Raw genomic sequence first — 16,227 nt, 5'->3', positions numbered from 1 at the left:
CAATTTTAAATGGTCCCATAAGCATTATTACGATATCTTATCCTCAACCAAATTGCTGATCTTTCCTGTGAGGAAATATATGAAGCTTTATTTCAGCTTTAAAGATAAAAGGTTTATGTACATTGTTGAACTATTAACCAATGTTTAGATGCACCAAATTATTTTAAGAGAAAAGATTATTTATCCTGTGCTTTCCTGACTTAATCTCAACTTCCTACAAACTGCTGCTCTCTGAAGACATTACATAAATTTTATAGCCAGGATAGTTGTGCTTTAAATTCACAATTGTTTTAATATCAAACATGTCTTCAGACCATAAAATGTCAAATAATGAAACCAAATTCTTCTCCAGTGTAAGCAAATTTTTGCCAATAGAGCTTATGCCAAAGTGATAGTTTAAAACTTTCGGTTGTTTGCTTAAGTCAGGCATGGTCAAATTTGGCCCTCCACCTGTTTTGGGACTACAACTGCCATCATCCCTAGCTAACAGGAGCAGTGGTCAGGGATGATGGGAATTGTAGTCCCAAAACAGCTGGAGGGTCAAGTTTGGTCATGGCTGGCTTAGATCTACCAAATGCAATCTACATACACAAACAGGTCTCCCACTCATAGATCTGTGGTACTGGAATAGCCTGCTGTCTGGGGTGGCAAGTTGAGTCTGTGTGGTTGGGTTGAAGTCTGTGGGCAAAAGCTGGGAAACAAAAAATTCTGCATAAACAACTGCTCTCATTCATATGGCAGCTTTGATCCTTTGCTACTGAAGCTGCTCTGTATGCTCTGGTAAGGCCATCCTACTACCATTGGGAAATTATTAAGTCACTGTAGAACTGAAAACAGCAGTACTCTTCTGGAACCCGTAACACCTGGGTTTCTTTTAAAGGTTCTCCTAAATACAGTAAGCTGCCTTATACCGAATAATAACATGGGACTATCTAGTTCAGTGTTGTCTAAATTGATTGGCAGTGGCTCTCCAGGGTTTCAGATTGGAGTTTCTTCCAGCTCTACCAGGAAATGCTAGGGTTTGAACCTGGGACATTCTGCTGTAAATCAGATGTTCTACCATTGAGCTGTGGCTCTTCCTTCCAAAAACAGCAGTAATTCACTAAACACAACTTGTGGATTTGGTGCTTGGCTATACTACATCATCATCATTATTGCAGTCATGGGCAGCAAAAACAAGTCACTGTTCAGCTCCTTGTACTTAATATTTGGCTTGGCGCACCAAAAATTGTGGCTTGCTCTCCCACTATTTAAGTAACATATAAATAACTGCCCAGGAATTATATATTGATATAAATTCAGTTACTTAAAAAGCCTACAAATAGCAACATGCAATAAGTAATATAAGAAATAACACATAACCAGATATTTCAAAGATTAGAATCCAGTGAAGCCACAAACCAAACCTTGGTTTGCAGTAGCAGCAGTCTTCAAGGAAATAATAGGAATAAATGTATAAAAAGTCCACTTGGCTACAGAGAACAAATTTCATGGTTCTTTTTTACAGTAGCGGAAACATAGGAAGTAGACACATCATGTTCTCTAGATAAGTGTTGTGAAGTTACATTTGAGTGGAACACTTACATTCAAATTTCTGCATGGTGTTTATATTATTTGAGGACCTTATATTTTCACTGTGAATAAAATAGCATAGAAAGTATGCAACATTTTATAGAAAACATGATTTCATCTCCATTTGGATCTGTTTATCATAAAAATCTTGAATGCATTAGCAGTTCAGTTTATACGATTCATGAATACTTTACACCTTCTATATTTGCATTTTTACATAGAAGAAGTACAATGGGTATATTTCTTGAACTAGAGGTGTGCAAAAAAAAAAAAAAATCCAATCTGTTTCAGTGTGCCATTCATATTCATTACAACTTTGATATAAATTCATTACAATTTCATTAGTTTTGTAATTCAAATTCAACTTCGCTACATAAGCTATCTTTGCTATACATTGTGTCATTTTTGTACATTTTTGGGGGAAATGGTAACTACCTTTTTTTGGTGGGGGAGGACAGTGCAGGAAAACAATACAGCATCTGGAGCATGGGGAGGGGGTGGGTGGCAGCTGCCAGGAGTAGCTACTTGTTCCTGTTGCCACTCACGGCAGCTAATCTCCCATGCCCATCCCAAATGGTACAAATAAGCAAGGAATGGGCTCCATTCAGTTTAAGCTTTCCTTTATTCAAAACGAATTCATAGTTCTACATTCCTTTTGGTTCAGTTCCTTGTAATTGTAGTCAGTGAAATATGTTGGTTTGTCATCTGTATTGTGGTAGGTTATTCATTTATCTTCCATTCTCTCTCTCTCTCTCTCACTCTCTTACACACACACACACAAACATGAGCACCAATTTCTACTGGCAATAAAAGCATATGTATGATTTTCAGAGAAAGAGACAGGTCATGGCTCTGGCATGAGATTCTGTAGGCTGTTCTAGTTATCTCTGTACTGCAGCATATAATTATTTGGTTATGAAGTCACTTAAAGACCTCTTAGCCTTTCAGATAATATACTGATAAATTATGTTTTGTAAATTTGCTCTGTTCCATTTTAGGTTCTTTAGAGAGCTTGAAGCAAGGCATCAGAATAATATCTTCATAGATGATATCAGTGATATTGTGGAAAAGCATACTGCATCAACCTTTGACCCTTATGTGAAATATTGCACAAATGAAGTCTACCAGCAGCGAACACTCCAGAAACTACTGTAAGTAATTGAAGTTGCTATTTATATCATGGGTATACAATCTTTTTTTTATCCTGATGAGCCCATTTCCTTGTGGGGCCACATAGGTGTGGTGAGTAGAGCCAAAGGCATAGCAACAAATGTAAATTTTACGTTTCTACTATTGGGTAATTCCAAGACTAGCAAAGAAGCATTATAAGAGTTCAGCAGCATATTCCAGACAGGCAAAAACACTCAAGGAGGCTGAAAGGTAGGGCAAGTAAAGAGTATAGCCTCGGGAGAGTCCCAGGGACCATATACAGTCAAACCTTGGTTCCCAAATGGCTTAGTTGCTGAACAAATCGGCTCCCAAATGCCACAAACCCAGAAGTAAGTGTTCTGGTTTGCGAACGTTTTTCAGAAGCTGAACGTCCAAAGTGGCTTCCACTTGAGTGCAAGAAGCTCCTTCAGCCAATCGGAAGCTGCTCCTTGGTTTTTGAGCAGTTTCAGGAGTCGAACGGACTCCCGGAACGGATTAAGTTCAAGAACCAAGATACCACTGTAGAGAGTTCTGGAGGACCACGTTTCCACCTGGGCCTGAAGTTCCCTTTCCCTGATAAATGAAATAGCCCTTTTAATTCAAATGTTTGCAACTTAAAAGGACAAGGTCTGAATTAGGCAATTAATTATTCATAATTCATAGTTCCTTAATATGTTCTGCTTCATTCAGCAGAACTCACGGCGGGAGGTGGGTTGCACTAGCTGCAGAGATCTTGATTTTGCTCAAATCCTGCATTTAATGTTATTACTGGAGATTTGAGAGATTGATTACACACACACAGGAGAGTTCAGATGATAATATTTTGACTTAATATGCCAAAGCACGAACAAGCCCTTTGTCTGAAAATGGCAAGCAAACTCCAAAGTTCTTTAGTGAACTATATTTTAATAACCTGGAAGAAGTTTCTAGTTAATAGCTTCAGAACAAAAGTTGGGATATTTAGCCAGCTTGAAACCACGGTTGAATATCCCTGCCTTGTTCTGAAGCTGCTAACAACACTTTTCCAGTTTGGGTGGAATGGGACACCATAGCTAATGGAAGGAAGGAGTTCCTGGTTTGTTTACTGGTTTAGGCAAAGGGAAGAACGAAGGGTCTGTGCACGTAGGCTAAAAACTCATTCATGTGTCAGCTTATTGAGCAGAAATGTGGCCACAGAATTGCATGTTCCTTGCCTGTAAATGGTTTCAATAGATGCAAAATGGTACAAGGCATTGAAGGCGTTTCCAGCTGCTGATCCTCAAACCACATTTCTTCACCAGTCCATCCTCTTGCTCACCTTTCCCCGCAGCCTCTTGTGAATTTGTCCTGTAACAAACAAGAGAGGAAAGTAGTTGAGGAATTTGGTGAATGAAGGACCAGAGCTCATTGGCAGAGCAATGTGCTTTGCAGGCAGGAGGTCCCAGGTACCGTTTCCAACATCTAAAGATCGGGCTGGGAAGAGACCTCTGTCTGAAATACCAAAGCATCTGCCAGTCATTGTAGACAGTATAGAGCTTGATGGACTCAGTGTAAGGGATCTTTCTGTGTTCCTTAGTTCCTATCAGTAACACAGGAGAAGCAGTGCCTACTGTTTCATGATATATTTCCATGTGTAGAAACATAGGAAGCTTCCTTATACTGAGTCAGACTATTGGTCCACCTAGCTCAGCATTGTCCACACGAGGTTGGGGAATAACAGAAAAGCATTAGCACAGTTTCTGGGAAAGTACCTGAACAAAAAATTCATAGGATTCATAAGTAACTTCTAAATTAATTCTCTCTTTAAAATTATTGTTGTTTTTGGTTAGGGCTACAAATCCAGCATTCAAGGAAGTATTGTCGCGGATTGAGTCCCAAGAAGAATGCAGAAACTTACCTATGATTTCTTTCCTCATTCTCCCTATGCAGAGGGTCACGCGACTTCCGCTGCTGATGGATGTAAGAGCGGCATATTTCAAACTGTATATCTGTATTTAAAGTTGGTTTTAGAAACCATGCTTTGGCTGCTGCCACCACCATTTTAGCTCAGCTTTTTGTTACACTTGATTGCCTTGTTGTTAAGAAAAAGTCTAGGTTTTCCTGTTCATTTTTGGCATTGCACCGGGTGCCCTGATTTGGACATTGTTAACACCTCATGTCTGCTCAGGCATGTGATCGCTGGTCTGAGGGAGACTTTCTGCTGGGCAGCCTAGGTCCCATCAACCTCTCTGGGATTTTGGTATATTAACTGTGCGTTGGATTGCAGTCATTGTTTTCCCTGCACTCTTGCCAGTAATGGGCCTTACTTCTGTCCCTGTATTTGATGTTTCTTTGATGAAGGATGACTATCAATAGTTACTTGTCATGATGGTCATAACTCCATGCTCAGATGCACCATGCTTCTCAATACCAGTTAGGAACAACTGTGGGACAGGATTATTGCCTGCTTGAGGGCTTCCAATAGGCATCTGGTTGTCCACTGTGGGAAACAAGATGGCGGCCTAGATAGGCCTTTGGCCTCATCCAGCAAAATTCTTTTTATGGAACTATTATTATTATTATTATTATTATTATTATTATTATTATTAGAATGTCATTACAGTGGTACCTCGGGTTACAAACACCTCAGGTTACAAACACCTCAGGTTACAGACTCCACTAACCTGGAAGTAGTACCTCGGGTTAAGAACTTTACCTCAGGATGAGAACAGAAATCGTGTGGCGGCGGTGCGGTGGCAGCAGCAGCAGGAGGCCCCATTAGCTAAAGTGGTACCTCAGGTTAAGAACAGTTTGAGGTTAAGAACAGACCTCCAGAACGAATTAAGTTTGTAACCAGAGGTACCACTGTATTTACTTGTAAAATACTGAAGCAATGGCTTTTATAGCTGAACGTCGCAAAACAATTCTCAGTTTAAGAGGGGAAATTATATGGAATAAGTTTTCATAGCAGTTTCAAGTAAAAAATAGTCAATTTTAAACCAGTTGTCATATGTGTAAAGTAATGCTCCATCAACTAGGATGTAATTAGGAGAAAGCACTAATTTACTTCTGTGAAAGCACTCTGTTGAGAACTTATGTAAAAGGCAGTCAAATTTAAGAAATCTAAAATATAGTTCTTAGTCATCTTAATTGCTAACATTCCCCATTTTAAATAAATTGCTGCGCATCAGGGTTTCAGCCTTAACAATTGATGTGAAAAAATTGTTTCGTTGAGAGGTGTTTCCCAAAATAAATCCTCATCCAGACACTTCAGAGTATTTAAATTTCATTGCATATAGCAAACAGAAAGAGCTGAAATTTGTATTTGTTTAGAAGAAGAGGAACATCTCCAACAGGTACCAGAATAAGACACTTGTCTGATATAGTAGGAGGGAGTTCTGGTAGGTGCTGCTACACTGAAGGCCTGATTCTGACATCAGAGCTGTATATGGATTTGCACACCTGTACCAGCACCTTGAACTTAGCTCAGAAACTATTTAGCAGCCTATGCAATAATTTCAGCTTTGGCATAATTGTGATGGCAATACATTAAACTTTTTAAAGGATCAAGTGTTTCACAAAGTTGATACCCTCTTTACTTAAAAAACTTTACTACTGTCCCTGCTTAACGACAGAGGCAAAATCTAAACTGCAAAGGTCTGAGTGGCTCAGCAGGAGGTGGATCTCCTACCTCCATAACTCTCTATACCAATCAGCACTAGGTCTGTTTTTCATGAAGACCTTTTCGTTGTAATTAATTTTGCTCAGGTCTGTGTGCCAGAAATTCAGGAATCATTATTCTCCGAACTGCATTCCGCCTGTAAAAGCAACATACTGCAAGGGAACTGTTTAATATAGCGTTTTGGCTCCTCTCACAAAAAAACATAGTACGTCCCCCTCGTCATTAGAAACATATCAGTGCAGGATGTTTGCTTTGGTTCTGCTTTGTTTTCATAGCTTGCTAATGAAAGCAAGTCTACAAAATGTTGATGTAACGATCAGACTCCTTTTACTTTTATGGTGTTCCTCAGAAAGAGAAATTTTTGAATTACATTTGCTATCTCAGAAGTTCTGAATTGCAAATATATTGGTGCTTCGCTAATGAAATACTTGGAATCAGTTTCTTGTTAGAGTTGGCATTGGGACGGGAAGGAGGCATTTCCATCTTGGAAGTAGAAAGGAAGTGTGTTAAGTATAATTGAAAGTGGGGTTTGGGGGACTTCTTCCTGGTTAGAGGTAAGAACATAAGAGTTTGCTGGATCAGGCCAATGGCACATCTAGTTAAGCATCCTGTTCTCACAGCGGCCAACCATATACTTGTGAGAAGTCTGAAAGCAGGATATGAGTACAAGAGCACGCTGCCCCACCTGCAATTCCCAACAGGTAGTATTCAGAGGCATTGGAAATATCTGAGGATTTCTGGATGGGTACCACCTGAACTCAGTGATTTGCCAGCTTTTCTTTTCTCCGTTAGGCCTAGAGCTTAATCTGTTGTCACCACTGGGTGCCTCAGACTCCCTTCCTGCAGAAGTTAGTTCAGGCACTGGGATATGCACTGTATATTTCATTGTGGAGACAGATGTGAAGAGTTCACTCAGCTTTTCTGCAATTCTCCTTTAGTACCACCTTTGACTCCCTTGTCACCCAGGGGTCCAACCACTTCCCTTAGTCAATCAGAAGGTAATCCTTCCCTCTTACCAAGTATTGAGACTGAGTTTCAAATGAATGGTAACTCCTGGAAAGAAATAACAACATACCTCACCTTGTTCCCATTGGTTCTCTGGGTGGTGGTACATTTTGATTCTTGATAACAGATCTTGGGAGATCTTTGGCCCTCATTGTGTTGCTGCATTTCAACTCCCATCAGCAGTAGAAGGCATGGCCAATGGCTAGGAGTGATGGGAGTTGCACTTCAGCATCATCTGGAGGGCGAGAAATTCCCCAGACATGCCCTGCAATATTGAACTTTTCAGCTTTGTGCAAATGCAATATGAAATGCCGTATCATTGTGAACCTTAATTTACACCCCTCTAAATAGGCTTACTCCTTGTTTCAGACTATTTGCCAGAAAACGCCCAAAGAGTCACCAAAATACGAAGCTTGCAAACGAGCTTTAAAAGAAGTAAGCAAGGTAGGTTTAGATCCTCTGTTCTGTATCCATCGTCCAAACTTTCCGTATAACTTTTCGGCTGAAGCCCAATCATGCACACTTACTTGAAGTAAGATTTGCTGAGCTCTGTGGACCACAACACCTACGTACATTCCATGCAGCTACATTTCCATCAGAATTACATGAGACAATTCTATTAATGGGTTGTTGTTTTTAAAGTCCATTACAAAGCTGGAAATGGAGAACAACATGGCTCTTGGTGTAAATAATTTTTAACATAGGTTAATTTATGGCTGAAATGCTTAACTAAATCAGTATGCCATTACAGTGGTGCCCCGCAAGACGAATGCCTCGCAAGACGGAAAACCCGCTAGACGAAAGGGTTTTCCGTTTTGGAGGTGCTTCGCAAAACGAATTTCCTATGGGCTTGCTTTGCAAGACGAAAATGTCTTGCGAGTTCCTGCGGGTTTTTTTTCCTCCCCCCCCCCCTTTTTCCCAAGCCGCTAAGCCGCTTATCAGCTGATCCGCTAAGTCGCTAAGCCACTTATCAGCTGATCCGCTAAACCCGCTAAGCCGCTAATAGCGCTAATCCGCTAAGCCGCTAATGGGCTTGCTTCGCAAGACGAAAAAACCGCAAGACGAAGAGACTCGCGGATTCTTTTCATCTTGTGAGGCACCACTGTATTTTTAATGTCAGTGGCCTGAATCTTTGATGTTCTGAACTGTGCTTAACCCGGGATAATTGAGACTCTTGTCTGTCCCAGTTGTTCTGGAAAAAGAACAACACTCAAGGCTCGTATCTAAAACTCATTCAGCAAAAGCTACCCTTCCACATATTTTGGTACCTGGCTAATTTCCACCATCGGTGGATCTTGAGCCACTTTCATGCAGACCTCAGTGCCACTGCATGTCGTGTGCCTTGTCATTTGCCTTTACTAGTCTCCTGGCTGTGTCACAGCCTTTCGATTGGACCAGTGCCAGCACCAGAAACTCCTTGCTGAATAAATGTAGCAGAGAGAAAAGTTCAGCCGGGAGGAGGCAGGAAGGAAATTCTCCTTCCTCTGAATGAAAAGAGCCAGAAGAGGTGTTGAAGTAAAATTAGAAACTGAAATTAAAAGCTAATGTTACTAATTGTAATTAGTATGATTTTAAATAAACTCAGAACGAAAAGGAAGAGGAAAAGAGTGAGAGGCTTTTTTAGTGGGCAGGAAAGGTAAAGAATGAGAGGGAGAGAAATGTTCACTGATTTGAGGGAGGGAATAGGGCACAAGTTGAGTATAAAAGAAAGGGAGAAGGAGTTACAGAAGAAGGGTAGAAATTTTTAGAGGCCTGTGACAGTGGTAAGGGGTAAAGGAAAAACGCTTCCCATTGTTAGAGCCCCTGGATCAGCAAATTTTGCCTACACTGGGGAGGCTGAGCCACAGTACCTCCGGAGCAAATATCTGTACTTAGTGGAATGAAAGCTTGCCACAAGGAGAAGGCTGGTGAAGAATTTATCAATTTCCAATGATGGGTTTAATATCAACAGAATATGATGTCAGTAATTGCCAGCTGATTTTTGCCAAACTGCCTTAATCTGCCACCATTTTGTGACTGTTTTAAGCTCAACAGCTTGGATCCACCCCAGGTGCCAGTGTGGGTTGCTACACCGCTGAAAGGAGGTGTGGTTTCTCTCCTGCAAGCTGTGTTTTGCTGAATATACCAGGGTACTCACTACTAGGAAGTATATGAGTGAATTTATAGAGCCTTAGCTATATTACCTTCTTATGGGCACCCAAAATATGGTGGATTCCAACAGCTGCATTAGTAAAGAGGAGCTTCCTTCACATGCAGCCTGACTTTTACATATCTCACTATTGCCTTGCAATTATCTCCAGTGTTGTCATGCATTCCCCAGTCTAGTTCTTCACCTTTCATCCCCTTATTTCCTCTACTTTATTTTTCCTCAATCATATATAGCCTGAGCAAATTCCCCACAGCTTCCCCCACCCTGCCCTGTTTTCTCTCTTCCCATTTTGCTTGTGGATCAAGAAGTAAGGTAAAGAAGTAACAGTAGGTGAAGACTTTGGGATAGTTAATTGTTTATTACAACAACAAAATCAGTAAAGCATTAAGAAATAAAAGAAGAAAATAGGTACATCAGAATATAGACACACCAGAAGGGCTGGGTGTTTATGTTTTGGATATATGCATTCCAACTTTTTAAAGTTGGACTTTGCCTAAGGCTATGTGCATTCTGGACTACACTTAAGTTGTTAATATGCAGGCAAATTTCCACTTTTTAAAACAGTGGGATTTAGAAAGCAAAAAGCAATGTTATGGGGGTGGGGGGAGAAATATGGAAATTGGTTAAATCAGATATGGTTATTGAGGGACCAGTTTGCATGCTGATGTTGCAAGGTAATATTATTCAGGCAATATTGTGAGAGTTAACTGTGAGGACAGCAGAGTGATGTGCATAAAATTCAGACCAGGAAAAAGGAGAAGAAATTCCATTTTCCTTGCCTAGTGCTGCTTCACCCTGTGAGGTTGTCACTAAATTATCACTGATAAGCCTGACTTTTATCTTTGGCTCATAAAAAATGCTTCTGATGGCTTGCTAACAGTTTGCCAAATAGTTCTCAGGCAGAATATACCCTTAGGGCCTTTTTAAAAAGTCTTTATCTTCATCTTCTCCAAATTACTCATTACTTGCACTGAATTCATTGGCTACTAGGGAGAAAATAGCTTAATATGCCTCCTACACACAAAATCGCTAGAAATAGAAATTGCTAACGTAACTGCTTTCTATCGCAGAAGCTCCAGGTGGATTCCTTCTCCCCTGAAAATGGGGTAGGGTAGGTCTGTAAAGCCATAATAGGGACATATATAGAAATCACTTGCTTTATTGCTGTTGTAGCGAGTATTGGCAAAGGTAATAGTGCTCACCATCAATAACTTTCTTAATGATGCTTTTTGTGGAACTATATCTGGGAAACGCTGTGAGTCGATGGCATACACTATTGTGGTTCAGGAGTTTTGATCATTGCTTTAGGGGGGGAAAGAACGATAGAGAAAATCTTACAAACTTCCCATTCCCACCCCCCTAAAAAAAAACACACAATGTTTTCTGTTCCTCACCATGATTTATAAAAGTATTTGCATACTGCCAACTTGTGTAAAATATCAAAGAGGTGTGAAAATACACACAATAAAGGGTAAAGGGGCCCCTGACCATTAGGTCCAGTTGTGACCGACTCGGGGGTTGCGCGCTCATCTCGCTCTATAGGCTGAGGGAGCCGGCGTTTGTCCGCAGACAGCTTCCGGGTCATGTGGCCAGCATGACTAAGCCGCTTCTGGCGAACCAGAGCAGCACATGGAAATGCCGTTTACCTTCCCGCTGGAGCGGTGCCTATTTACCTACTTGCACTTTGACGTGCTTTCGAACTGCTAGGTTGGCAGGAGCAGGGACCGAGCAACAGGAGCTCACCCCATCGCGGGGATTCGAACTGCCGACCTTCTGATCAGCAAGTCCTAGGCTCTGTGGTTTAACCCACAGCGCCACCCGCGTCCCTTGGAATACACACAATAAAGCACCACAAAAACAATATAAATTAATCATCAAAATGTCACTCTAATAAGAAATTTAAACAACAGCATAGGCCTGTTGGCATAAAAAGGTCTTCAGGAGACACCAGTGGTATTGCAAGTGTTAGTTAAATGTCCAATATTAATTACAAAACTTGATTAGGCACCTTTATTTTTAGAAGGTATCACTGGCTTGGTTCATATGTAATTCTAAACCAGGCATCCCCAAAACTCGGCCCTCCAGATGTTTTGGGACTACAACTCCCTAGCTAACAGGACCAGTGGTCAGGGATGATGGGAATTGTAGTCCCAAAACATCTGGAGGGCCAAGTTTTGGGGATGCCTGTTCTAAACAATAATGATATGAAGACAATCATGGGCAAGCCTTTGGTTCATGTGCTTCCAGTCACTTCATGGCTGCACTGGAAGAGGAGAGCAGAGGGGAAAGTATCCACTTCCATTATTAAACTAATGGCTGGCTGTTGCTTCATCTGACAAGGACAGGCCAGTAAGTTTAAATCAGCAGTAGCCTGTGGGCCAAACCTGGCCTTCTTGGCCTTCCCATTTGGCTCATGAGGTCATTTTGGTGCACCCAACCACCCTACACGTGACATAATACATGATTGCAGATGCAGTGTGGGTAATACAGTGTGTGTTTTTAAAAAACAATGATTCCTCTTCAGTTGCAATGAAAAAATCTGGTTCAGTTAAACGAGTGTTTCCCAAACTTGGGTCTCCAGCTATGTTTTTGTGTGTGTGTTTTTGGACTACATATCCCATCATCCTGCTAGCTAGGGATGACAGAAGGTATAGTCCACAAACAGCTAGAAACACTGATTTGAACCAAGGACCGATGCTTCCAGTCTCCTTTTCATGCTTGCAGATGAGAAGGGAGGGGGAAATGTGTGAACCTGAGGCTCATTCTCATATTAAAATTTAGCGTTACGTATGAACCAGACTACTTGGCTTTGTTACCTTTTTTAAAACCTTACTAACTTCTGAAAAACACACAAAAGTGGCTGTGATTTGCTAATGTGGCTTACATGTAATGCAACAGCACAAGTGCTTTAACCCACAATGTTTCCTTACTCGAGGTCTTATCCTGCTAAAGTTAAGTCAGCAGGGCTTCCAGGTGCTTAAAATTGACTAGAATGTACCCTTTGTTATTCACATATATTAAAGTAACAGTGGCATTTCACTGTGGCTTGGTCCATGTTTCCCATTGCAAGAGTGTCTGAGCAGTAGATAAAAGAATAAATTAACATCATGGAACAAAGAATGACTCTTGGCAAATGTCCCTAGAGTAGACTGTCTTTTTCATAGCTGTGCTTTGAGACGGGAAGCAAGCCCATTTGAAGGCTGAAAACAGCCCAAGAAGCATATTTCTAGAGAAGAACCACCCAGTCCTGGTCAAAGATTGTTCCCTACAAATTACTACCCCATATTCGTGTTTCAAAAACACGTTTACCAAGGTGACACATAATCAGGGTTCCAAGTTTTGCCTAGGAAACATAAAGGAGTTGTGGTTTGTGACTGAAGAGGCAAAGGGAATTGTGCAATGGTAGGGGTGGCTATAGCCCAGTGTTTTCAAAATTGATGTGAACAGCAGTTCTTTTTAATAAAATATAAATTGTTTGCAGGAAAGGCTAATTTGTGATAAGTTATCTGTAAAGTAAGTGCTTTTCAAATCTCTTTGACCGCCCTTTTGCTTTCCGCTGTTGTGAATCTCTGAAAAATAGTGCACTGTAAGGAGAAGCTAGAAAGCTTAATAGATATAAATAACATCAGTTGAATAAAATGTCTTCTTTCCCAGTTGGTTCGCCTCTGCAATGAAGGTGCTCGAACAATGGAAAGGACAGAAATGATGTACACTATCAACTCCCAGCTGGAATTCAGAATCAAGGTGTGATATTTGCCTTCATACTTCTGTTGTGCAAACTTTAACCTTTGCTTAGTTTTAATGATGGGCTGTCACAGCTAAAGTAAACTCAGTTTATTATCTGGGGAATTAGAGGTTGTTTATATGATGTTCTAGGAGGTGGCAAATAAGTTGATATCCTGAAATCGGCAGTGGTGCTTGAAGCATGCAGAACAAGGGACTTATCTCCTGATGGAAGTCTAGTTACTCAAACCGAGCAGGAAAATGATTGGTTGTTTTTTTTAACACATACATTCCCTTACCCGAACATTTGCCTCAGATAATCATAGACAGTCGTACCTTGGATTCCAAACACTGCAAACCCGGAAGTGGCTGTTGCGGTTTGCGAACATTCTTTGGAACCCAAATGTCTGATGCAAATTCTGTGGCTTCCAGTTGGCTGCAGGAGCTTCCTACAGCCAATCAGAAGCCGTACTTTGGCTTCCAAACATTTTGGAAGTCAAACCGACTTCCAGAACAGATTCCGTTCGACTTCCAAGGTACGACTGTACTATAATTCCTATTCAGTGTAATATAAAGAGTCCTGGAAATAATTGTTTGCTCTTTCTGCATGTTTGTTTTTGCTAGTTGAAGAACTTTAATGTTGTGTGTTTAAGACAACACACACACAAACACACACACACAAACACACACACACACAAAATGCTAAACGCTTGTACAGTGATACAATGACAAAATCTGTTTAATTGTAATTAGCTTGAATTTTGGAGCTAATAGCGGCCATATTCAGATAATTCAAAAATAATTGGACTTACGTCTACTGAAAGTAGACCATCTGAAATTGACTCAGTTGGATATCATTCGTAAACCATTTCAGTGTGTAGTGCCACCCAGACTGATTCCTAACCTTGGTTAAAATTCTAAATATACAGAGAAACCAGGATGTAGCTTAGTGAGCTAACAGTGGTAAGACCTGTTTGTCAACTTTCAAGCAGAGAGGCTAAAGAGAAAGGGAACCTATTTGAACCATGTTTGTTCCATGCAGCTCCAACACTTAAATGATGGTTAATGCAAACCTGTTTTGCACAGCTAAAAGTTGCTACAATAGCATAACTGTTTAGTTGAGATACTGCCCACACTCTTTGGATTTTTTTTAAAGATATATACATTTTCTGTTCAAAATCAGAAACATACTTTGCACATATAGAAGAAAACTTTGAGTCATTTGCTAATCATGGACAAATGAAAACTCTCACTTAGGAGTGGTGGTTGTTGTTTTTAAAATGTTATTAGATATTTATTTCTTTTTGCAATTTTCAACCTGCCACAAAGTGCTCCAAAGCCCTCAGGGCTGGTTTGCATTATGATGGTGCCTTTTGTTCTTAATGTAAACCAGATTGCATGATTTATAAATAGTTTGATCTAATTGTGGTATTTGAAAAGCTGAAGTGACTACTTATTTCAGGAATTATTTTAGAGCATTCTTTCTTTCCTTTTGTATTCAGAACTCTAGGTTTGGAAGGAGCTCAGAGATTATTATAAATGTGCACGCATCTCTCTGGGGGAAAGGGGAAAACATACCACAAAATCTTACTATGGACTTAATTGCAATTTCCTTACTTTGTAGCCATTTCCATTGGTTTCTTCTTCCCGATGGCTAGTGAAAAGAGGTGAATTGATAGCGTATGTGGAAGACACTGGGCTTTTCTCTAAAAGGACTTCTAAGCAACAAGTGTACTTCTTCCTCTTCAATGATGTTCTCATTATCACAAAAAAGAAAAGGTAAGAGCTGCACTGGATACGTGAGTCAGTTACACTGGACAAATAGATAACAATAGCTGCCTGCTCTCCCTCTTTTAGATGTGGATTTAGGGCACATTGTATGGGACATTCAGGGGAGTAAAGAGAAGAGTACATGTGTAATGCTTGAAAGACACGTGGCAACTCATGCACGTTCCTTTGTACATCTTTTTCAGCCTCCTGCTCTCCTTTAAAATATTTTATCTACTTAATCGGTCTGTGCATTCAACTGGACTTACAGGTGTAAGCTTCAGCCAGTGATGGTGATTGGATGTAAAATTAATCCAGCCATAGATTGCTAGTACATGCCAGAATTGTCTTGTCGATAGGACCACTTTTAGCACTGGGTTAATACTGTGTGTACATTTTAAAGAAGAAGATTGCAAATTCTTTGCATACCAGATAACATCATTAAAAGAATTAGATGTAACTCTTTAACATTGAGCCAAGCAAGCTGAAAGGCATTCGAGCAATGAGATTTACTCAGGTTTAGTACTAAGCATCTATAAGAAGATAAAATGCAGCATTAGACATACTCTGATGGTTCTTTACGCTTGTGCTTCTTGAACTGTGGGTCATGATTTGTTCCTGGGTGGGTTGTGAAATGAAGAATTTCTTCTTTCTTTCTTTCTTTCTTTCTTTCTTTCTTTCTTTCTTTCTTTCTTCAGATCAGCAGCACCACCCTATTTTGTAGGACCCCTTTAAGGGAGAGGTTTCATCCAGAATGAAAAAAATACAACATAAACCTTCTCAGTGTCATCTACTAATGCAATAGGGGCTCTAAAGGTGTAGTTAGTTAATAAATGGGGTCTTGAAAGGCTGAATTACAGGCAGTTTCCATTTCAAAATGTTTGAGAAGTACCGCTTCAATTGTTGCTAGCGTTGGAGGTTGGTGCATTGTTGTTTTTGTGTCTTACTTCAATGGGGTATTTTATTTGTATTAGTTATCTAACCTGTGTCTTTGGAATGGTGTAAAATGCACATTCATGCTGCAAACCTGTATATGTCCATTCCTAAGTAAGGCCACAGAGGAAAGATGGTGGGTTTTCTTTTAAAGTCATTAATTTAACACACATTTTTTATAGTTACGTAAATTCGGGTTGGCTCTGAGACCCATTGTGATTTCATATTTTTAGGCTGCAATCCTAAAGTGGGGAAAGGAGAGGGAGCTGGAAGCTATTTTGATGCCACA

General features: G+C 40.3%; 1 protein-coding gene across 5 annotated transcripts in view; it reads left to right on the top strand.

Moving 5' to 3' along the window:
• Positions 1 to 16,227, top strand: part of ARHGEF26 (Rho guanine nucleotide exchange factor 26) — a 72,153-nt gene that overhangs the window by 35,181 nt on the left and 20,745 nt on the right. For all 5 annotated transcript variants that reach the window (XM_083613224.1, XM_083613226.1, XM_083613225.1 and 2 more), the window contains 5 exons: positions 2,571 to 2,723; positions 4,530 to 4,659; positions 7,736 to 7,810; positions 13,170 to 13,259; positions 14,863 to 15,017. In XM_083613224.1, the coding sequence (XP_083469350.1) occupies positions 2,571 to 2,723; positions 4,530 to 4,659; positions 7,736 to 7,810; positions 13,170 to 13,259; positions 14,863 to 15,017 (603 nt within the window). The remainder of the gene's footprint in view (positions 1 to 2,570; positions 2,724 to 4,529; positions 4,660 to 7,735; positions 7,811 to 13,169; positions 13,260 to 14,862; positions 15,018 to 16,227) is intronic.

The sequence above is a fragment of the Podarcis filfolensis genome (genome assembly GCF_964270895.1).
Source record: "Podarcis filfolensis genome assembly, chromosome: 5".
Classification (NCBI taxonomy): Eukaryota; Metazoa; Chordata; class Lepidosauria; order Squamata; family Lacertidae; genus Podarcis; species Podarcis filfolensis.
This window is presented reverse-complemented; position numbering and strand designations above follow the sequence as displayed.